At 42.9% G+C, this 24437-nt stretch overlaps 2 protein-coding genes across 4 annotated transcripts in view; one reads left to right on the top strand and one right to left on the bottom strand.

Annotated features, from left to right (window-relative positions):
• The window catches only part of NRAP (nebulin related anchoring protein), a 49229-nt gene extending 48284 nt beyond the window's left edge, over nucleotides 1–945 (top strand). For all 3 annotated transcript variants that reach the window (XM_050305216.1, XM_050305218.1, XM_050305217.1), the window contains one exon: nucleotides 532–945. In XM_050305216.1, coding sequence (XP_050161173.1) covers nucleotides 532–633 — 102 coding nt within the window. In that variant the 3' untranslated portion in view covers nucleotides 634–945. The remainder of the gene's footprint in view (nucleotides 1–531) is intronic.
• Nucleotides 766–23917, bottom strand: HABP2 (hyaluronan binding protein 2). Its single transcript, XM_050305219.1, has 14 exons — nucleotides 23765–23917; nucleotides 15822–15858; nucleotides 10674–10799; nucleotides 9499–9606; nucleotides 8957–9073; nucleotides 8485–8604; nucleotides 7301–7472; nucleotides 6759–6847; nucleotides 6409–6634; nucleotides 5402–5544; nucleotides 4929–5063; nucleotides 3290–3435; nucleotides 2218–2410; nucleotides 766–1179 (listed from the first exon to the last, which is right to left on the bottom strand). Exons 1-13 carry the CDS (start codon nucleotides 23831–23833, stop codon nucleotides 2234–2236), a joined length of 1665 nt encoding a protein of 554 aa, XP_050161176.1. The 5' UTR covers nucleotides 23834–23917; the 3' UTR covers nucleotides 766–1179; nucleotides 2218–2233.
• Between the last annotated feature and the right edge of the window lie 520 nt (nucleotides 23918–24437).

Below are 24437 nucleotides of genomic sequence, written 5' to 3' on the forward strand. Positions count from 1 at the left end.
GTGGCTTAGTGTACATCTTAATTTGAAGGAGATTACATGGCATCACATAATTATATAGTAACACATGGTGTCCTGCTGAAATTAGGAAAAGAGAAGGGGAGTTGCACAGGGAGCACCTTCCACCTCTATTTTTGCTTTACACAGAGGTACCAGGACACTTGGAGATCTGACAACATCCACAAGTTAAGGGAAACACATCCCATCACCTAAGTAAATCCCATTCCATGGCACTTCATAGTCCCTACAGGAATTTCTCAGCTATGACACTGCTGAATTCCCTTGAGGGATCAAATTAGAAATTAGGAGCACATTTAGTCCTTTGGTATGTGTGGTATCTAACTTACATGAACAGGTCCACTTTTTGCACTTCTCCACTGTAGAAATTCTGCTCAGTGCACAGCAGTGATTTAGATTTTGTTCATTTGCTGGTTGTGGTAATTTTTAATATGCAAATATTTTAATAGAATAATAATTAAAACCCTCTTCTGTCCACTGACTGGTTTCACGATCTATTTGGATGTGATTTTACAGGACCAGTTGGAGACAGAAGGATCTCAGCAAGTCGCAGTCAACCCTGATGCTTCAGAAATTCTGCAAGTCAAGAGAAGGCAAATGCAGCTGTATCAGAAGTAAATGGAAACATGACATAACACAAATAGATTTTCATCTTGTCCTGAAAATCCTGTAGGTTCTCCAGTTTTTGGGGAAACACAATAGATGGCATTTAAGAACTTCTTGTTTTGAAAAGCAACCAAAACACTGCTATTTATAAGTGATAATTTTATTTTGTGTGGATACTTTATGATTTATCACTGTATGTATTACAGATTCTGCTATTTATTTGAAGCTGTAAATGAAATTAGTACTAGGTGACTGGCAGGCTCAGCTTTGTACCATGGATGGTAGAGTATGAAATAATTTGTAATGAATAAATTGGGTGAATCTTAGTCCATACTTATAATTTTTGGAGAATTTTATGTTCCTGGATTATTGGCACCATCGACCTAAGAGAATACAAAAGTGTGATTCAGGTGGCTTAACAAGAATAAGACAAAGTCCAATGGGAGCAAAGTTCTCACTGACTAGCCAAGGTCAGGTCTTCTGGGAGACATCAGGGAATTTGCTCTAGATTAGCAGGATGTATTCAGATCACAATTAGTTCTTCAGTCTTTTTCAAACCTTCCAAAGCAAAAAGAAATCAAAATTACTATTTTAGAAATTGTTACAATAGGGGTAGCTATTGATAGATTAGGTATCTGCTTATAGAAGGTTGTAAACGTTGGAATTCAAATGAGACAGACATTACTGTTTTAAGGAATTGGTTCTTCACAAACATATTTATTCTTTATATACTGATTTAATACCAACCCCTTGATTTTCAAATGTCTGTGCAGAATCACTGGGCAAAAATTACACAATTTTGACATGTAAAACTTATGAAAACCTCAATAGTATCCAATAGCTTTTGACCCAGATTTTTTTAACATAATTTAGTACTTGCAAGGTCTCACTGAGCTTGTTAAGCACATATATACCATTGTAGATCTGCAGCCTGGTAAGTAATTAGCCTTTAATCTGGAATAAAGTGGATAATTCTTATATTGAAAGTTTGGTGGTGTTTTGTGGTTTTGTTGGGTTTTTTTTGTTTTTTTTTTTCAATATGGAAGGCATCACTGATGGAATTTGTGGTTATTTACCCTACCAAAGTACTTTTAAAAATAATTCTCTCTGATCCTCCCTCCTCAGATAAGTCCAATGGCTGCATTCAGAAACATGGTGGGTTTTATGTATGTGAAAAATGGCACTGACTTTAAGAGCACACACCAATAGCTTTGGAGTGTAAGGGTCAAAAGAGTGTAGAAAAAACACACCTTAAACAGTAGCATAAGGGGAAGAGGGAGTGGCTGGCAGCAGCTGAGCCTGTAGAATTTTCATGGCTTGAAAAGCAGAGCTAGAAAGATTGATATTAGGGGCTCTGATTTATTTGAGGAAGAACTGGAGTAGCTTTACTTCCTGACTGCTTTTGTTACAAAATGTGGGCTTATTTCAAAGGCCACAACAGAAAAACTGTCTCTGGCATTCCAGCAAGCAATCTAAAGTTATTTTTAAAATGGTGGAGAAGGATGCCCTGTGTAGGCCATGAGAAAATATAGAAAAATCTGGTCAAAGAGGAGGAATTTGGGGAATTGATAAAAATAGTAAATACCTCAAGCTTACCATTTGTCGTTCTCTCCTAATGACGTAACCTTGACTCAGCCTGAATTGCAGATTTAATCCAACTGAGAAATGTTGTCACCTGGGTATAAACTCCTGGCTTGTTTTTTAACCCACAGCCATCACCCCAGCTCACAAGGCCATATACATAGTAGGAGCTGTTTTCCACACAAGTCAGTGGGCCTCCGGAGTCTCCCTGATGAAGGAAAGCACATGTTCAAAACATGAAGCAATATCAGAATGCTTCTCTGTCATCATAAAACTTTGAAGATGCAATGATGTTGTTTTCCTATTGCATTTATCATCAGATGCTGCTTAGTCCCTGAGTAGACTTGCAGTTCTGGAATTAGGTCAAATGATACCAAACTTTTTGGATGTAATTTTTTGTTTGTTCCAGTATGTGACGTACATCTGACAAGGTCACATGAAATTTCCTAGGCATGAAAGTACCAGGAATTCAGAGCCTGAACTCAGAAAGATAAAGATATGATCCCTGGCACAAATGAAACCTTGATCTGTCTCACGCCCCTCAAATAGACTTGTTCTGAGTTGGTTGGTTGGTCTAATTTTTGGTTTATTTGTGATTTCTATTGCAATGTATGCTTTACAGTGGTAGTTTGCACCTTAGCAAGTGTTGTTCAAACTCTTCCCTGCCTTTCATTGGTTTAAGTATTAACTTGCTTCCCATTTGCACCAGCTGTAATGAGAAGAAACCTCAGTACTGATGCCCTGCAAGTCTTAGCTCTGATAGTGAAAATCAGATTAGAATTGGTGCTTATGGCATAACATGTAATAAACTTGAGGAAAAACAGGTAAGTTTTTAGGTTATTATGACAAACTGTTTCAGAAACCAAACTTTCCAGGCTGGTATCTAGCTTCCATAGATCTGCCTGTAGGTGACAGTGACAATATCAGCTCTGGGGATGTGCATCTCAAAGCCTACTGAAGAAAGGTTCTTGATGTACACTGATGTGAGAAACAGACACATATGCAGCACCCTACCAAAGCTATTGCTCTGCACAGCCTGACTCTTTACACAAAAAATTAGTGTTCAAATACAGAAAAGGCAACAAACCTGACAAGAATCAGTTCCGGGTTTTCGAAGTTTCCCTGCACAAAACATGCTTTCATCCAGTAAGTTATTATGTAGTTCAGGTTCATTGCATTTCCTCTGTGAAATCAGCTTGACCCTGGCATCTAGCAGCTGATCAGATGCTTCACCTATGGGATGTGCACCAAAAGAGTGGAGTCACTTTCCTCCCAATACTCTTATGTGTTGTCTTTATTCAAAGTACGAGGTTGCTTGCCATATAGATGGGATGGGGAAGAGCAGGAGGGATGCATGTGCTAGCCTGGGAAGAAAAGAACTATCTGTCAGAAATTATAAGGGTTAAAGTTGGTGTCTGGAAGCTTCCCTCAGGACACCACGTTGTTGCCTGAATAAAAGCAAAGTCATGTATTCAGAATTTAGCTCCAATCAGCTCTATCCGTGCAGTCCTGCTTTTCCAAGGTGCTGGTTGTCTGCAGCTCCCACAGGTCCCCATGGGACTTCGAGCTGCTCAGCACTTCTCAGACTGGTGTCATTAGATGTTTTAACATGCAAGCTAATGAAACAGATGAAAACTGAAAATCATACAATATTTAAGGGCAATGATTAATTACAGTGAATCTAAAGACATAACTTGACATCTAAAGGCAGTAGCCAGAGTTTCAAAGCACTACATCTGTAGATAATTAAAGGTGGTTTATAAGTTTGGTTCTGCTTGAGTTTCAGGAAATATTCCATTTCTGTGGTGATTTCCTGAAATGCTAATAATAGCTCTGCTCAAAGAAGGAGCCATCTAGTCTGAACACGTACAGGGTACTTGATACTTTTTGTTGGGAAAAAAAATAAATTTCCCCATACCCTTTTTAAGAGAGACTTTTTATTTGGAACTTTTAAAAAATGTCCATTAAATTCTGTTGGTGCATTCTGATCAAATGAACACACTTGTCTCTTGTGGACTTCAATGAGAGTTACATCAGAAGGGAGAATTTGGTCCTATGTATCATATCAGACTGCATCAGTGACAAAGCACTAGGACACCTACTGCAGCCTCAGTGACACGTTTTCCTTCTGCTGCTTTACAGCAGCACATCAATCAGAACATAAGAAAACGCATTTTTTAGAAAATTGCCATTATCTTTTGTTTTAAGAACAGTAATTTCTCCCCTGAGGATTTACTGCAGGCAAGAAAGGTTTTGGATAGAGCTGGTTGAACTTGAAAAGCTTTGGTTTTTTTTTTTTTTTTTAAATTTTTATTTTTCAGTACATCTGAAGATCCAGATGCTGCTTCTGAAAAGCTTTATCTGACACAATGGGCTGGAAAACTATGTGAAAGTTCTTGTCTTTCTTGGTCCAATCTTGAAACACACAAGCTATACAACAGCTTCTCTTGATACCTTCTTGCTTCTGTTGCTGGCTTCAGATGAAACCATGACATAGTGAGGCATTTGGCAAGCAAAAAGATGCATCAGGAATTTTTTCAGACTTCTGAATGGTTTATTGGTATAGCACTTATAGATTTCTGCTAAGAAGTAATTTCTGTGGCATGTTTTAGCTTTTGAATTCCATGTCATGGTTTCTCTAGGGCCTAAGTTCATACTTGATTCTGGCAATTACTACTTAAAGTACCACCAAAGTGCCCACCGAAATCCAGATAGCCCACAAATACCTGTCTCTGTCTCTCCCCATCCAGAAATGAAGCAGTCAGTCCCAGCAGGAAAGAAGAAGTTAGGGAGACATGCTGTTTTCACATACTTTGTTTCCACTGCACAGTAACCATCAACTGGCTTCAATTTAAGTAGTGCTGGAGGGCAGATAAACAACAGCAAAAAGTATTTGATGCTAAATTTAATCCCTAACCATTGTTACCAGCCTGTGACACCCCCCCTGCAAAGCTGCATGTACCCCATGTGCCATTTGCAATCCATGTTGGACCTGTCCCAATTGTTCTGCTCCTCCTACAGAGTAATTTCTGCCTGCCCATTACAATTTATGTCCCAAAGATTCAAATGGGCCTAGATCACAATTTGTCCTAATTATTTCCAGAGCATATTTTCAATGAGAATTTTAGTTGGAGACGAACAGCTTCAAACAGCTGGGGTTGGAGGTGAGACACGTGAGTATTCAGTGAAAGGGATTTACCAATATCATTGTATGGGACACCACCTCTGTCACTGTATTTGTCATGAATAATGATTTTCTCCACATCAAACCTTTGCTCATGAAACTCTTTCTTCTTCAGGTTTTGCTTTCCAAGGGCTACTTGGATATTTCGTTTCACGTTTCTAGAAAACAAAAAAACCACCACAAACAAACAAACAAACAACAAACACAAAAGTAAATTACATACAGACATTGTCTACCAGTGGTAATGAAAACCTACACTTTCAGTACCAGGAAGTCAAGATATTGCTTCCTGTTGTAGAGCATGGCCAGAAGATTTCCTAAGATCATTATAGGAAGGCTTAGTTAGTAAAGCAATGGTGTTGGAAAATATATGTGCTCTTAACTTGCTGCAATTGTGAAATAAAGCAGATTTAAAGCTTCACATACATGATTTTCCTTGCATTTTAGGGCAGAGTAGCGGTGTGCTGGAGCCATGAGAGTACAATTGCTTGCCACTGGCTGGGCATATTTAAAATTATCTGTGTTGGAATGATCTCCAGAGTGTAATTTACCTGTTTCCTAGGTGGTTTCCAACTAATTCAATAAAAATATTGAAGGAAATATTTAAAGCTAGCTGACACAGTAACAAATGAAAGCAAAATGCATGTTTTGGCTGTTTTGAAGAACTTAATTCTGATGTAGTATTTGATATTTCTTATAGTATTCCAATATCCCCTGAATTTTTCATAGAGTTCTTCCTTTATACATTGCAAAATCTTGTTACTTTCCTCCTTTTCTCCTCTCACACAACTATTTTAGCTCATTTTAGGAAATGGGGCATAAGTTTCTTATTCCAACAAGAACCATTTTCAAGTATGTAAGCATTTTTATGTATGTGTCCATTTTTTTCACATATCAGTTTTCCTTTCAATTTGATTCCCAGCAATCATTTTGGTCGCAAATAATTTGGATACTAAGCCGTCTTTTCTAACCATCCTGATTTTTATACACTTATCTACCCTAATTCCAGGGCATGCACCTACTCAAAGCAGTGCCCAGCAGTAAGAACCCAGCATGATTTAATTAGCACTCCACCACAGAAATGTGTACTCCCATCTGGAGTCTTCATCTGCACAGATGCCATCCAGGGATGTTTGCCAGCTGTAGCCTTGGATCCACCATAGATCCTCTTGAGTGTTCCACGAACTTCTGGTTGCCCACATGTATCGAATATTTCATTTGATTCAGGTGGGTCTGTTGGCTCTTCATCTGTGTTGGAAGTGACAGCAGATTTACAATGCAGAGGTAATATTAGACTGGAGGAGTTAAGTAGCAGTGCCCTCTGCTCTGGACTGCCTAAACACTGTGGAGTGGCTCGCTTCTAATTCTTTACCTGAGCAGGGTGAAACATCACAGAATTCCCAATCTACTTCCTTATTTTTTCTGACATAGCACCAGGGTTTTTCATCTTCATCAGGATTCCTGAAGGGAACATTTGAAAGAATCAGCCAGTGGGACTGGGAAAGTCTCTATGAAGAGAAATTCTCCAGTGAAGGAGCAGAGGATGCTTAGCAGGGATGCAGCCTCATGCTCTCATAGGATCTGAACTTCCAAAGATACTCTTTCATAAGATTTGACAAAGAAGATGCTTGAGATAAAGAGGAGCCTTCTTCCATATTACCTGTCATACCATCCTCATACCTGTCTTAACCATAAGAAAACTGGGGGACTGGTTCAAAGGAAAAAGGGCTGCTTCTGGAAGCCTCACATCAGTATGGCTAGAGAAGACATCTCTAACATTCTAGTGTTTTATAGACAGGCAGTGTCTAGAAAGATGTGAGATCTTAACATCATCAGTTTGTCAAACTCATGAGCAGTTTGCCCTCAGTGCTCTCTTTGATACAGATCTCTACAGCTACTTCTTCAAAATATTACCTGCAGAAATTATGATCACCAATGCCATGAAAGTCAGCATTCTCCATAAAGGCATTAAAAGGAAAGTCCAGGAGATGGTGGGAATTCCAGTTCAGGCAGGTCCTGCCATCTACTGCTTGATTCACTCTTCCCCTGTACTTAGAGGAGTCTTCTTCATAACAATCATCTGGTCCTGTAGGGAGACAATGCTCATATGAAAACGACTTTCGTGTTGTTCCTTTCTCAAAGTGATTCCTCTTGCTTGCCTTCCTTGTACTACATTAATTTTATGGAAGATCAGAAGAACCTATGGGGCCAAGTAATGATGTTCCTTATTGTACACAGTCCAGAAATAAGACCAATGTCCCAGCATTTCTCCACCTTTTAGCTTGATTGACTTCAAATGCCTAAAACCTCTTTGCTTGGTAAAGACCTAGCAGATAAGAGGTATCTTAATTTCAAATCAGAATCTCTCCACCAGTGGCCTGTGCAGTAACTGGCTTTAAGCAGGACTAGGCAGATCCCACGGGAGTGGGCACACTGCTGCTACCATGCCAGGGCAAATTATGTGCCAAAAGGAAGGTTATGGGGCTATGAACCTAACCCGTAGGTGAGGGGAAGGAAAAGTCACCTGTAATGTGGAGCATTTAGTGGTACATGGGGTTTGATGGAGTTTGAAGTGCAACCAGCTTATAAAAGGGAAAGAAAAGGATCCTTCTCCTTGGAAACCTGTGTGGGGTGTGGTGCCCACAGTGATGCTGCAGAGGCAGAAGGCTCTCTGTGCAGCAGGCTGGGGTAATTCCATACCCTTGGCCACACATCAGAAGCAGTCCCCTCAGCCTGGGGAATCAAGGCATTAATCTTCACTACATCAGATTTCGAGTGTTTAAGGAAAACCTGACATTTCTTCTCCATGTGACATGTGCAACCTCTGGGAAATATGTGCTCACTCATTATGTACCTTGCCAAAAGTACCAAGTGGGACCTTGCCAAAGCACACCTGGAAAATACAGGTACGGGAACTGTTTCAAGCCCCTTTGCCAAGTCAGCCTCTTCCTCTGACCCTCTCCCCAAGGAGATTGGTGCCCAGGTGTAGTCGGGCACTTGGAGCAGTGACAGCATCGGTCAGTCTGGCTGCAGGGTGAAGGCAGCCCTGGCTGTCTGGAGGCTTCTCCCCTACCCCTTCCCCTGGAGCCGTGACATACCGATCTCGCAGAATCTCCCTCTGAAAGGTTCAGGGCACTCACAGGTGAATTTTGATCTCTTTCTGTTCCGTATGCAGGTACCTCCATTTTTGCAAGGGTTTGGATTGCACTGATTAGATGCTGTCGATGTGGAAAACACAGAACAGCCTTGTTAATCTGCTGAACACTAGGCAGCCATTCACATGTCCAATGGAAACTGGAGAGAGCTCCCCCTTAGCCTGTTGAGTTTGAGTTCTTATGAAGTCTTGCAAAATGCATATCACTGGGTGTTTTACGAGTGACTGAACCACCACCCTGCAAACCAAGCATAACTCATCACTGGCCAGCCCCATGGATGGGAGCTGCAGCAGACTCAGGTTGCAGTACTAGGGCAGGATCACCCTCTGCAGTGGGCTGCAAGGGATTTCCCACTGCAGACCAGCCATGGTGCTGTCCCCTCCACAGTTGTCTCAGTGTCCTGCTGAGTGCTCACCACGTTGACAGAACGATCCCTTGTATGGAGGCTTACAGCTGCACCGAAAATAAGGTGGGCTTAACAGAACCAGGCAGTCACCAATGCGGCAGTTCATGTCCAGGCACGTGTCCTCCACTGTGGAAAACAGAGACACAAGGTACTTCATCAGCAATTGTGTGTGCTCAAGAGCTGTGCCTTTGCAGGGATCATGGGAAGATGTTTGCTCCTGATGCCCCAAGGAAGCTTTCATTTGACAGGTGTGGACCTGTGATTTCTCTTCATGTTTGTGGTATTTATGGTAAAATATCTGTGGTACAAATGAGCAGCTCCCCACTGCCCACCTGGCAGGGGATAGAGGAGTAGTCTCTGTACTCCTGAAGTCTATTTTACTGGATGCTATTCAGACAGACTTTGGTCTGGATGAGGCACTAAGTGTAAGATCTATGAACACTGCTGTGGGCTGTCAGAACCCTCACCCCAGCAAAGAGTGGGTTTATAAAGTCGTAACATTAACGTTGAGTGCCAAAATAAGGAGTGTAGGTTAGCCAAAGATCCATTACCTTTTTCACATGTGGTGCCACCATATGGCTTGGGGCAGGCACAGCTGAAGTCCCTTCCATTGGGTGCACACCTACCACCGTTCTTGCAGGGGTCAGAGAGGCATAGGTCTGCAGAGGTAAGGATGAAGATCTTTCAGCTTCTCAACCTTCATCACCTGCTTTTTCTTCTCGCATCTTCTGACTGCAGAAGGCTGCCTTCCTGGGCACAGCATCCAGTGTAACATGTACTGTGCTTATGCCTCAGTTCAGCAGCCACAGCAGTGGTGTGAATTGCTGCAGAGCTTACTGCAAGCTGTAACAGCTCATGGCTTTGGGTCTGCAGCTCCTTCACTCCCTTTGCCATGTCTGCTAGGGAGCTGCGATGTGGCAAGCCCCTTTCTTTGCTCAGGGATAGATTTGCCTCTTTGGCATTGCCTCTGGCTGTCTGCTTTCATGCACTTAGTCTGTAGGTACCTGTATTTGCCATTCTTCTGTTTGGAATATGGCACTGAATTTCCCCCAGAAAGGCCATCCATCACCATTAGCCCCTGGGTGGCTGTTGCCAGTCACTTGCACACTGCTCCTTACACCATGCTCAACCTCCCCACTGCAGTCCAGGCTGCCAGGAGTAATGGGTATTGGGGACAGTCAAATACAAGCTCTGCTTTCTTTGTACTGGGGGATAACTCAGGGAATGTTACAGGCAACTTCCCTGTCTTGCCTTTTGTGTTTCCTGAGTAATCTTGAGGATCCTTTCCTGTTCTCCTGAAGTTTGGTGAAACAGAAAAAGGAAAGAAAAAAACCCTGCAACTGAAAAAAATAAAAGAAAAAAAAAAAAAAAAAAAAGAACCCTGCTCTACATTTGGTTCCCAGCATAAATACAGAACATATATCCCATGAAAACAGCAATTACATCTTACAGTGTCTATAGACAAATAAGCCTGTGCTTTTTTGTAGTAGCAATCAGAAATGTTCTGCATGATCATAATCCATCCTGTGAAACCTGGAGATAAAACACAGGCTCCTTACAAGAGAAATACAAAGAAGAACACTGCAAATGATCCTCCTAACTCATCCCTTTGATGCAGGCATTTCGAGAGCAGGCTGGCAGCCGAGACCTGCCACACTCACACTGCAAGCTCAGGGTTGGGATTTTACCCCTTCCTTGCCTCCCCATGCCCACCTCTCAGAGGTACCTGGCATGGTATAGAAGTCACCTACAGATGTCTCCATAAAGCTCACTTGCTCCCAGGAATGGTGCTGGAGGTTGGGGTCCTGCTCCTGTTCCGTGGAGTCATAGTATTCAAAGTCATCATCCTTGTCTGCAGGGAGGGGTGAGAAGAGGGTGAAAGAACAGAGGAATCAAAACTGCTGGAAGGAGACAAGGTATGAAAGAAGTTATTCCCTGAGATGGACAGTCCTTATCTCTTTCAGCTCATTTGGGATGTCAGTGGGTCTAGAGATTACATCATCCTGAGCACCAAAGGTGATGTTCAGCTCTTCCTTGGCATAGGTACAGCTCACCTGGAGCCCAGCATGGGCACCCTGAGCATCAGTGGCCCCAGTGCTGCCCTCCCTGACCCTCCTGAAGGGCACTGGGTCTCTGGCTGCTCAGCTGTCTCCTGTGGTGGCAGCTGGGATGCCCCAGAGGGGATGCAGGCCAGGGCTCTGCAGGCACAGGCATGAGGAGCCCTCCATGTGGCAGTACAGCCAGAGAAGATGCTGAGGGTGGTACCAGCACAGTGAGAGAAGGAGATTCAGATTCCTACAAGAAGAAGGGGTTTTCTTTGTGCAGCAGCTTTGATCACCGGCATCATCGCTGCTGCAGCACGAGGCAAGACCCCCCCCAGCACACGGGTGCCTGCTGTGTGTGGGGACAGAGTCCCATTCCAAGGACAATCGGGAGGGATGGGGAGTCTGAGGCACCTGCACATCTGTGTGACTCCTTGCCCATAAAACACCCTTCAAGGAGCGAGGGCCTGACACAGCAGACATGTGCTGAGGAGCCCACCCTCATCCCTGCCAGCCCCCAGCCCCCAGTGTCCTCACGGGAGCCTGCTGGGACCTGCAGCTCTGCCAGCCGCTCTGGGGGGATCGTTTGATTAAAGTGGGCTGGCAGCTCCTTCCACAGGTACAGCTGTTGTCGGTGGGAGCCACTCCAGTGTTTCAAAGACAAGGTATGGTAATGAGCAAAGCTAAGCTACGTACAGAGACATTTTAAAAAGCTCTCCCCTAGGGCTGGACCGATGGCCCCATGGATAATGCTCTGCCTTGAACTGATTATCGACTGCATTATCTTAGTTTTCTCTCCTCATTCATTCGCTTGCAGCCTTTATCTTTATTCTTTCTTTGCTTCTGAAAAAAAGAAGAAATTCCACTTTTGTACAATGGGTGTTTTATATTTCATATTAAAATAGAACTGTCTTTTTTCTTCTTTTTTTTTTTTCCTACTTGCCAACTCTCATTCCTCACCAAAAAAAAAAAAAAAAAATTTAGAGGAAAGTTTCACCTCATTTATTGCTATGTCAAGTCAAGACTCCTTTTCCTCAGCTCATTATTTCCACAGGAGCCGAGTCTCGGCTATGTGGAAGTGTTGCAGAAGTGTATGCCTTGCAGAGGAACAGAAGGATCTTGCTGGAAGATAAGGACATTGTCTACAGTGAACAAAATTAAATTTAATGTGATGTAGTTAAGAAAGAAAAACAAAAAGGAAGTTTTGCCTGAAATGCAGCCTGCAAGTTCACTTTGTTGGAGAGGAGATTTTGCAAATGACTGGAGTTTGAGAGAAGTGTCTGAAGGAGTCTGATTTTGTTTCTCCAGTTTATTTTCAGAATCTTAGTGGGGCATGTTGGCTTTTATTCCACAGATGCTTTAAAGAAGTATTCTGAAGGATGGGGTAGCCCTTTTTATGGATAAATATACCTGTTGGAAGTTATGAAGGATGAAGAGGGGGAGTTATGGCTGCCAAAAGCAGACTGCAAATACGCTGGCATGCTTTACAGAGGTTGGAGAGGACTGTCTTGAATCAACAGAGGAAAAATAAGTGACCCAAATGAGCACAAATTGCCAAGCCATTGTAGAATCATCTACTCTGTTTTTTAAACCAACTGTTAGTGTAAGTATGGTGTTAAGAAGTGACACTACTGTCACTTGATTTTGTTACATAATTTGGCATAATTTCTTAGCAATGGATTAATCATTTATTAACAACACTCATAAAATTACTTGTTGACACATTATAGACTATTTTTAAGCACATTTCTGCAGTAAACCCCAAGTTGGCCAAGACGTAATTCAGGTTTTGCAAGACATCTGCTTCTGGTGGCCCTGAGATATGGAAGAGCACAAACCCCCACTTGCACTGACAGGGCAGTTTTGGGACAGGCTGTTGCACATCTGAGGCCAGTCTGGCCTCCAGCACCCCTTAAGGAGGACCATTTCAGGTGGCCAGGGCTGAGGTCAAACAGGTGGGACTGAGCAGCCCCCTCATGGACTGGCAATACCATTTCAAGAAACTCAGTGATCAAGTCATGGTGTTATGGGTGTATGTGGAAAGGGCTCAGAAGACATCAGCAAACCCTTTTGGATACCCTGGCTCCCATGTGGATAGTGGGAATCGGGAAGCTGAAGGGACTGCCCTGGAGACCAGCCAAGGTGATGTGAGAGTGCAGGAGATCTAAGAAATGACCAGTGTCCTGCTTTGTCCATCACCATCCCTCTTCATGAAACTGTGAAACAAATATAGCTTCTAGGGGTCGCATGAGTGATGCTTCCCATCTCCCTGCTATTCTGTCTCCTCTCCAGCTGCACAAAGCAATGAAAAACAAAGACCAGAAAACCCTGACTTGGATATGTGACACCAAACTAAAAGACATCTTCTTATTTATCACTGCTTTGACACTAAATAACTATTTGGCTTCCACATCTCTTATTTAAGAAGTGCTCCCATTCCATTTTTTTAATTATTCATAACAAGCCATAGGTTTAGTAAAGTAAAAACAACACTGTTTTTTATCTGAACACATAATTAAAGCACAAAGTCTGATACACTGGTTGATTTAAACATATTACTAAATCAGAGTGCTCATTCTTTGTAAGTGCTGGAAAACCTTAACATGCTTAAAAAAAGCAGTGATCTGACATTTGTCACTGAAATGTGACTATTACATGAAATTAAATTAGACATCCTGCATGCAAATTTTCAAAGAATAACTTTCCTCTGTGTAGTACAAAAAATCCCCCCATAATTGATAGACAGAGATTGACTTTTAAAGCTTCAAATCAGCTTTGAGGTCTGGGTGATCTTTTAAACTGCTCAAGCTTTCATCTGCAGGTTTTCATATTGCCAAGAGCTGTCAATCAAGCAATGGATTTCTGATCAATATCCCCTTGTTCATTAGCTTACACAAGCTCTCTGTTACTGAGAGAACAGATATCTCAACGTCGACAGTCACACTGTTTTCAAAACCTTCACTGGATCAAGTCATGACTAATGTTCCAAGTGGGAAAGTGATGCATTAGGATGCCATCGGGTGACCTGAATTGCGAGGTAACTTTGTTGGACTGCAGTTGTCAAGATGAGTGATGTGCAGAGTTAAAACCTATTGCCAACACACATCAAGAGCGCCAGAAAGTACCCACCATTTATTCAAGCTCTCTGAACCTCCGGGGACTGACTGAAATCTGGCCTAATTTAAGCAGGATGACTTTTCCTACCACCTCTCTAAATACCTTTTGTCTCCAGCTCTGAGGTTATTGTAGTGTTATTTTTATGAGGCTGAAATCCTGACTATATTTTAAATAATGAGATATTCCCCATTTACTTCTGCAGAGATGAGACCTCATAGTATTTCATCCCTTCTAAGCAGGCTGTGGCTGGGAGTATCTGCAGCTTCAGAAAGAAGGGAGGCCAGCTAACAACAGAGCCAGGAAGCCTTTCAAATAGTTTTGTGGTTGTTACTTAAAAGGAGCTTTGCAGCATCTTTTGCAGCAGAGGGGTGGATGCTGGGTTAAGCTGGAGCATGATGGTTGAAGGAGTGGAGACTTGCAGGGGGATGGAGAGTGGGAGAGAGCAAGGTACAATGGAGGGACAGTGTAAGGACCGTAAACCACAAGGGAGGGAATGAACTGAGAAATGGTGAAAGGGATACTCTACCATTAAAAAGGAAATCAAACAGTTTGCACAGGGCTGCAAACTTGTTTGTAAACAGGTGTGCAAACCCTGAAGTCAAGTGTATGACTCTATGGTCAAATATTTACAGAAGTCAGATACTGAGCTCAAACACACAAACGATTTGGAAATTTGTTTCCTACACACATGTTAGAACAGCAACATTGATTTGGGGAAAGAAGCACTGCTGTATGAACTACAAGGTTTCTGGACTTCCAGATTTGATATGAAAGCAAAAATGCCACTGGAATGAACAGGAATGCAGATAGATAATGAGTGCATAGTAAAACCCACACTCTTTTTTTGCAGAATAATGAACAAAATTAATGTAATACTTGATTAGATATACATTATAAACTCAGATGTAAGAGCCACTGTAATGAAGAAAAGGAGGAGCTGGGGTTACCTGCAAAATACTAAACTTATCAATAAAACCATAATCTTCTACATAGACCAAGTAGGCTGCAAAAGGATGTACAAATCCTCACACAATTTACACATCCTCACACAACAACCATCACAGCTTTTCCCTTATCAACATCTTAATGCTATGTAGCCTTTAATGATTTTTTTACTTGCATGGGCTTGTAAACACTTTTTGAACCTTCCTGCACTTTGGACAGAGCCTTGCAGAAATAAGTTTCACAGTTAGTTGTAAGCTGCAAGGGAAAGTCAGCTATTTATTTGACCTTCAGTTTTCATCCACAGCTAGGCTCTTTGCTTATCCTTCTGAGAGGTTTGTATCCCAGCACCATGACTTCTCCTCCAGTCCATGGCCCAAAGCACATGAAGGCACAGAGTTGCAGAAAAGTCCTGGCCTGGAACAGAACTGAGAGTTGCAGGTGTGATCTGGGAGAATCCCAGGATCAGCTGCTCATTGGTACTGCTGCTGTACCTCTGTTTTGAGCTCCAGTGTGCCAGGCACACTCCTGGCTGGGACACGATGCAGAGTTGCCTCCTGCACCTGTAGCACTTGAGGAGGTCTGAAAATGCTTGCCATATTACTTGTCCAAAGGTAAACAGATTTTCTACACAGGCCTTACTTTAAGCTCAGCAAGGCTCTGGATGAAGTAAAATTCAGCACTGGGCACTAGTGAAGGCTCTTGATGAACCAAGTTGCCAGCCTTTCAGTTTTGTACCCAGAAGTTAAAAAGAAGAAACTGAAAGCACTTACCTTGCATTAGCTGGACCCAGAGGGAAACTTGGGAAGCCTGCATGAGATAATAAAGGGTAGAGAGTCAGATTCTGAAAAAAACCAAAAGCCAGAACAGAGCTTTGCTTACAATGCAAAGTTTCTGTTTGCCCCTAGTGCTGGACATCCAGATAAGGTTGTTCCCTACTTTGGAGCTCATTAGACTGGGTTTTACAAGCTCTTTCAGAAGATTAACAAAATGTCAGCAATCCACATGGGATATCTGGCTTTCTGAGCACACAGCCCAAGCTGCTGGGCTGGTCTGTTTGGGGGCAAATCTGTCCTGAATGAGTTAAATTGCCTTTTAGCTTACAAAGTGATGGCACATGGGCTGTTTGTTCAGCTTCTCTGAAATGCTGACAGGGGCCACACTCCAGCTGGCTGACAAAGCTGGAGGCTGGGACATGCCAGGGCTTGGTAGAGTGGAGGTCAGGCACTGCAGCACGGCCCAGGAGTCTAAGCCTGGTGCAGGCAATGGGATCTGGATTCCTGAACTGGAAGGCTGTTTACAGCCTTTGGATGTAGAAGAATATTTCTGGTGCTTTCCATGAGGAAATGCCATGTGTCCAACCTCGGACATGGGGCTCCAGCTTTTCCGGTTTGGCTCATGATCAAGGGCAAGCAACAAAAGGGAACAGAAGAAGACGGAAAACAGCTCTCAGCCTTTGAAGAGTGTGAGTGAGGTTTGTCTGAAAGGAGACACACTGACTCTACACCAGGACATATCCCCAGCATGACGATTTCCGTTTGCTTTCCCTCTTCCTTTAAATCCCAGCTGCAGGCTCAGGATTACCTGCCTGCAATGAGGATACACATGCTAACAGTGGTGTAAAGGAGGAGATTTGGAGCTGCTGTTCTTCATCCTTCACACGATTTTTTGAAGAAAACATATTTCCAAACAATTTAGTAATAAAGACAGTATACATACACAACTATTATGCATTGTTATAGATACAATTAATTATAAATATATGCCCTGTTTAGTTGTACCTTATTTATAGAAGAAAGATATTCTCATATAATGCTGGTTGTGACTAAGAACAAATGAATCAGAAGCAAAGAATAAGAAACAGAACAAAAAGAAGCTCAGAATTCATATTTGTGAATATTATCTGGAATATATAAATGAGTTTTTGCTTCAGGCACGTTTGTATCCCTCTTGTGTTTGAGCCAGGAAGAACAGACACTCCAGCTCTCCCCTTGCCACTGACTTTAATGAGAGCAATGTCCCCTGAACCACTCAGCTGAGCCCCTTCCCAGGTGCATTTAAGTGAGCCACACACATACAGAACTAAATCCTTTGCAGCTGGAAGGACACATCCTCACACAATTGCCCCCCGGAATGAGTGCAGAGATGATGGTAAATGAGAAGGCTGTAAAAGCTCTGTCCTTGGTGTATATGCTTCCTGAGTGCAGGTACAGCGTTCTTCAGATCCTTTGCCAGACCCCGGCGGAGACCATATAAAGCAAAGGTCTAATTGCTCCATTTACAATTAGTGGTAGCGTTCATCCATAAACAGACCAAAACAAACCCTGCAAGTGTACTCTTTTCTTTTGGAGGAAGAGATGAAACAAAGAACAAGGAAGCAGGATAAAGCAAGAAGCGTTTCATCTCCCTCCCCAGCCCTCTGCGCTGCCCTGTTGTGCTGTTTGCCTGGTGGGGTTGGAAAGGGTTTGGGTCTGAAGGGTTTGACTTTAGTGAGCTTGCTCCCGCACTCGTGGCAGCCCTTGGCACCCCAGGGAAATGACAAAGGGTTTCAGCCCAGGCTGAGTGAGGTGCAGGATGTGACTGCATTGCACTTTTCCGTGCCTCAGTTTCCCCAGCTGAAGAGCAGAGATGGAAGTCTCACAATGGTCACACCTCAAGGAAATAAGAAAGATGAAAGACATAGCCCCTTTGCTACACTACTTTCTTTTCCAGGTGACCCACCTGCCCCTCCTGTCCAAGCACGGGCACAGCTGACTGCAAAAGGGCAGATACCCTAAACTCCCTCTTGCAGTAAACTGGTACCCTAAACAGTGTGCAGGTTTCCAGTAACATCCTTCAGAGTAGGCAGTGGCTTGGACTCTAGGGTGGCTGAGTCCCAGATTTTGGTTCCTGCTTTTGGATGAAAGCCTCTGTGTGCTGACACAGCACAAATGTTATTGGGAACAAAAGCTCCTGGAATACCCAGCATGGAAAGTCAAAGAGTTAAACACAATCTTTACTGTAAGGCTCCTGTATCTTATTTTGTGCTGCAGCTTTCCCTTCTTCTGTGCCCGTCACAAGCTGCAGCAGGGGACAAAACCTTGAGCAGAGCTGACTTCTCAGTATGGAGAGTTTTCTCCTCCCTCCTGAGGCCCAGTGGACCACTTACCACACTGGTTTTCAAGCATTTTTGCCCCCACTGGCCAGCACAGGGCTAAATTTTAGCCTTTTGTCTCCTGTCATGAAGCATGCCACGGTGGTGTGCAGAGTCCACCTCCTTCCCTCCTGCCTGCTGGAGCTCCCCCCTTCCTCCTCGCCACAAGGGGGTGAGGGATGTAGGGTTTGTGATGCAAGGTGTTGGATATGGGATGCAGAAGGAGGTTGTTAGGAGAGGTGCACGGTGCGAGGCGGTGGCAGGAGGGGGCTGCAGGAGGGGGTGCAGGCAGGGGCAGTGAAGGCAGGGCCTCCTGCCTGCAGTGCCGTATTGCTCATGGCCAGCAGAGGAGGATCTTGTCCTTCTGACGAGGTGCAACACTAAGCCCAACACGGAGCAGGATTCAAACAAAAGGAGTGAAGCAGGGGAGAAGAAATTAGACTGAGGGGCTGGTTTCACCGAACAGTCTCCTTGCTTCAGCTCGACACTGATACTTTGTGTGCTCTCTCAAGAGGCAATAAAATCACTGGATCCTGTTCGTAGCAGGTCTGCAGAGATGAGGGACAAAGCTGGAAGAATTTGCAGAGAGCAATTCTAAATTTTATTACTTTAGGCTCATAAAAAAGAAACCCTGAAAAAAAAAGGCTAGGAGAAACATTTTATATGGGTATCAGTGCATTACTGACTGTGGAACCAATTACATTTATAGGGCTCCTAGAAAAAATAGTGGAAAAAATGGCTGAAATTCAAAATATCCTAATTTCACCTGATCTTTGTTGTCTGTCGTCATTGTAATGATTAGCACTTTACTAAAACTTCATTTCTCCAAAGAACCATCAAAATTTTGCTAAATAGACTTTGTACTAAGATTAAATATTGAAGATATATGATGTTCTCAATTTTTCCATTTCAACTTCTCAAGAAGAAGAGATTAATAAAATGTAATAGATTTCAAACAGGAATGTCAGAACTATGAGCTTTCTTCATCTCAGGACAGAATTCTGTGATTCTTTCTCAGACAAAAATGTCCAGTTAATTTCTGGCAATTCTTTGTGAATAAAGCCAGAAAGATTTGACCCCAAATTCAAGTGAAATTATTTACTGCTGCCAAGGGCATTCTGCAGTTGAACTGTTTACTATGTCTTGGGTACTTTGCTACCCCTTATTACAATAAAAACAAATAACTAAAGAAAAAAGAAGGTGGAGAAAGAGAGGTGACAGCCCAGGGTTAGGCTGTGAATTTACATGCGTGCAAAGCAGAATTCCAGAGAAAACAGTGTAGCTACTCAAACTGGCATGACAGACTAGCGAGAGAGATGAAAAATACCTCTACAAATGCAAACACTTCAAAACAAAGCACTACAGGAGTTCAAACACCAAACTGCATTGGTAGGAATTGGCTAGTTCAGTTAGTTGCATTAAGTCCTGCAAATTCTCCTGCAACTTGCCATGAGGTGGCCTCCATGGCAGAAGAACAAAGATTACGCTTTCATTTGTTCACCTGTGCAGCCACAGCTTTGCAGCCAAGAAGGAGGTGGAATGGGGTTGAACTGGAGAATGAAGATGTATATATTTGTTCAACTTCCATCCAGAACTGACATCAGGCATGAAGGAGCCATGAGGGCAGGCACAACTACTGCCTTCTCGTAGTGAACCCCTTGATCCCACTGACAGCTCTCAGTAAGAACCTTTGTCTGGGCTGCTTGCCAAAGGAGGAGGGAATCGACAGTTCTGATGCTCTTACAATTGGCCAGATTTTTGCCTGCAACCGTCTTGGGTAGTGACAGTCTTTGAACTTCAAGGGAAAGTTGCTTTTCCAGCAATGACATTGTATTTCTCAGCCAAGACCATGCTTGCTGTATAATGAAAGCAGGGCACACTATCATCTGGAGCACACATGCAACATATGTTGAAGTTTTTGCCTGGGAAACCATTCTCTGAAAGGATTCCACCAAAACCTCTGACTTCTTCACCTCTCTGCTAACAAGACATCTCCTACCTCCACACTGAGCAGCAATGTGTGCCTTAGAGTAAATGATGTGTCCTTATCAACTTCTCCCAGGGTACCCAGAGAGGTTCACATTTAAAGTCTTTATTTTGCTGATTATTTAATTGTGAACCCTTCCCGTGGTAGCACCTGATACAAAAACCCCACAGGGATCCAGGAAAAAAAGCAAGATCCCTCAGAGGTGCTGCTGAAACCAGCTTGGTTCTCCACTCAGGAGTTACCTGCTCCTGTTTTCCAAGAGATCAAAGTTTCCAAATTAATCTTTGCACTGTGAGAAGCGGCCTGGTAACAGTGGGTTGTTTTTAAACCTGCTCGCTGGTGGGTGAGGTGTGCTCGTGCTCCCGTGTGGGAAACGGGGTCAGCCTTGGATGCCATAGCAAGGGGAAGCTACAAAATCTGTGTCAGGGGGCTGCAGGAGCCGGCCTGTCACACTACACACGAGTGCGCTGCGCTATCAAACGCTTCTGCAGCCAGTGCTGGGAATGCAGGTTATACTGCTAGACTTAAAGCTTATGCAAAGTCATTAAGTCCCTTTAGTTACACGGGATATCAACCTGCATGCTGCAGGGCATAAGCTGATTGCCTTCGGGGGTCAGAGCCGAACGCTTCCCTCTCTGAGAGCACCGTGCAAAATTAGCTGGGGGCGCTCCCAGGGCTTTGTTGCTTTCCTGCTGCATCAGGCAAATTTAGGCGAGTGCTGCAGAAGGGTATCACACCTGATGGGCCACAAACCGAGACGGGCCTGACAGCACTCCCTTCTCTTTGCAGGGGATCAGTTCTCAACACAGTGCAGCATGAAGGCCTTGTGCGAATAGTGCAGCCCTGAAGTGAGGGTGAGGGGAGAAGAAGTGGGAGTTTTCTACAGGAATAGATCCACTGGGGATTAGGAAAAGATATCAGACAGTGTTAACGTTGGGACAGCCCAAAATGTTGGTCTCCAAGCACCTGAGGCAAGGAAGGACCTGCACTGCTGGTAATAGTTTCCTGCTTGCTGTGGGCCAGGCAGGAGACAGGCACTGTTGATAAGGTTTTTTGGCAATTGTTTGATCTTAATGTGATACTTTCATCTGTTTTCACTGATAAGTGCTCTTGGTTATTGGACTGGGCATGACTAGTGACTTCAAAACACTTTCCACCACAACTAAGCCGACAACAATTTTTTGAAGTTCCAAAATACTCAGTGAGGAACTACCTCTGCTACTCTGCCCTTTGCAAGTCTTCCTCCTTCCTGCCAGGAGAGTTGAGTTTGCAGAGAATTCTGATACAAGGAAAAAGCCTGATCTGAACACATGTTGATTTACGCTGGAGTATTGTGGGATCCAACTTGGTCTTGTCGTGTTCCAGATTTCTCTAGCCCAAGTAGGCACATTTCTACTACAGTATTTTGCTGAGCAGAAGTGAAATGAAAAGCAGGAAAAAACCAACCATCAGAGAAGACCTGCCATGTCTGAAGACAGTCTTTGGTGTGCTGGCAGCATGTATGCTTAAATAAAGGACCAAATTTGTTCTCACTTGCATTCACCATGCAGCTTTATGCCTTTCGTGGAAATAGTTTGGATTCATACAGGTGAATTCAGTTTACCTTCAGGTAATATGAAAGAACTGAATGAAAATTTTTGCCTAAGGGTTCTGCTCCAAACCCACCAGATCCTTGAATGTCTGAGTGTTTGAACTGACTCAACATGAGTTACTGCTTAAACCTGTGTTTGACTTATGCTGTATTTCACCAATAATATCTGTTAATCAGTGTGTATAAAAACTCCTAAAGCCTGATTCAAATAAAAATGAAGATAGGTATTTCTAGGATAAGATGGAAATAGCAATTGAGACTGTTTTCCATGGTTTCAGCAAAGTGCAAAGTCTATTATTTTTTCATTCAAACTATTCCAGTGCAACTTTTTCTTTGGGACAAATCATTAAGGCAAAAATGTCCTCTTATAACTTGTTTGTCATGAAATGGTCACATCATGGCAACTCATTCCCCTCTTATTTTTTTATTTTTTTTTCTGGGATCCATGCCAAGTGCTAAGCCAGAAAACCTTGCTATATTAATTATGAAGAAAAAGCATGTTTTATTAAAAACTAGCCTGCTGAATATTCTGTCGTGCTGCTTTTCAGTGACAGCAGAATTGCTTATGCATTTTAGCAATGTTAATGAATTTTCAGGGTTGGGGGGAGATATACACTACATTTTCTACAGCAATATTTAGGGCAAAGTTAGATTAGGATTGTCAAAGCTAATGAATCAACCTAACACTTAGGACTAGTTACGAAAAATCTGCAAGTCTTCATGTTGTCTAAGACTGCCCCTACATCTCCTTCACTGAGCATGAATTAACACAGCCAATTCATTATGATCTTATTTATATTAGATTGGGTTCTGCCAATGTCTGTAAACCTGGCATTGAACTACCCTAGAACTGATCCCCTCAGTAAGCTGCTTCAGGTACTGCTGGACCAAGTGCTGACAGAGTAGACACTAACTAATAGTTACTCTGTTGTGTTACTAAGATCACTGATCTCCAATTCACCAATCTCTTCAAAAAGATCTATAACCCATTAAAGCCCCTCACTATGTCTTTTTCCCAAAGACCTCAATCTTAACCTGTCAACATCTGAATTTTCGCAACACATTTCAGTAAATGTGAACCTGCACACATGGGAAATGTCACTAAGAAAGTAGTTGTTTTAAAGAACTTCAGATTCCTTCATGAGAAAATCGACTTGATCCCCATGCTTGGAAGAACAAAAGAATTTTTTAAAAACTGGCTTTTAACTTTCCTTTGGTTACAAGTCATTCTTCCAGTCTTCTTTTAAGAGGAGATGAATAGATTTGGGGAAGTATATCAAGCTCTGCCTGAGTAGGCCTCTGGCCATCTCTAGCTGTGTTGAATATTTTGCCACTAGCCTTCCTCCCACATTAGTGGCAATGATAATTCAGTCATCCAAAACATACGGCTGGGGGAAAATTTCACCTTAGACAGAAGAGTTTGCAAAACTGCCAGGACAATAGTCCGATATTTAGGCCCTTCACCATGAAGACTAGATACAAGGAAGAAAATTTTTATGGTGAGGGTAGTGAAACACTGGCACAGGTTACCGAGGGAGATGGTGGATGCTCCATCCATGGAAACATTCAAAGCCAGGCTGGAAGGGGCTCTGTGCGATCTGGCCTAGTGGAAGATGTCCCTGCCCACTGCATGGGGGGTTGGAACTAGACGATCTTTAAGGTCCCTTCCACCCCAAAACATTCTGTGATTCTAAACTGAGCTGCCCATGCTGCAGCCCAGTGTTCTGGAGCATTTCTTGGTGCCCAGGGCTGTGGGAGTGACTGCACTCCCCACTGCACACCCCTGGGAGTAGGGTGGCCACTGAGCTGATTGCACCCAGATGAGCCGTTCCTTGACACCGTAGATGTCTGCTCCAAAAAACCATAAGACTTCCCTGTTATGCTGCATTTACTTGGACACCTCAGTGTCCTGAAATGTGGACACTCCACTGGAACTATCCAGGCAGGGCTCAGCACGGAGCAGAGCTGGCACATGGAAAGAAAAGCAGTGTAAAAACATACTCACGCACAAATGTGTGGTCCCAAGGAGAATGACCAGTGGGAGAACCTTAAGGGTCAAAGCACTGGCAACCATCCTTATGCTCTTTTTTTTCTTGAAATTGGCTTCTTCTTCTTGCCTAAGTTTTTTCAGACAAGCCACAATCTTGAGGGTGAGCTAATTCAGTGCAAATAATTAACCGTGCTTCAAATATTGTTTAATGTTCAACTGGTTGTCCTGATCAAATAAATGCATCCTTTCCAGGTAATCACTGCATTGATTGCTGACAAATGTTTTAAATCTGTAAGTGTCAGATGGGAATGGTACAAATTATCAATGAAAGCATACATTTTCCTTGTATTAGTATAATCTTTCAACTATGATTATCATTTGGGAAAAAAAGTATGAATCAGACTTACTTCTCTCCCACCTGAAAAATAGTGAGATCTAGAATAGATCTAGATAGTGAGATCTAATACACAATTTTTAAAAATACAAAAGTACTTTTTTAAAATTATTTTTAAAATTTCAGACATACACAGACCACATTCTCCAGCATTTGTCCACTAATGTGAGAACTTGTAATATTTTTTCTTTTTTTTTAAATAAAAATTCAAATTTTTGAGTAGTCCCCAGTCTCCTGAGGCTGAACAGTAGCAACAGTAGCAACTGAGGAAATTAAAGTATTACTGAAAGAATA

Source organism: Myiozetetes cayanensis, unplaced genomic scaffold, assembly GCF_022539395.1.
Source record: "Myiozetetes cayanensis isolate MyiCay16 unplaced genomic scaffold, myiCay2020 scf10, whole genome shotgun sequence".
In the NCBI taxonomy this organism is placed as follows: Eukaryota; Metazoa; Chordata; class Aves; order Passeriformes; family Tyrannidae; genus Myiozetetes; species Myiozetetes cayanensis.

Coding starts and splice junctions, on each gene's coding strand:
- HABP2 (XM_050305219.1), bottom strand. CDS start 23,833: ATGGTTGCCAGTGCTTTGACCCTTAAGGTTCTCCCACTGGTCATTCTC. Junction 15,859..23,764: donor TTGGGACCACACATTTGTGC/GTGAGTATGTTT, acceptor TATCTCATGCAG/GCTTCCCAAGTTTCCCTCTG. Junction 5,064..5,401: donor TGTCCCATACAATGATATTG/GTAAATCCCTTT, acceptor TCTGCCCTCCAG/CACTACTTAAATTGAAGCCA.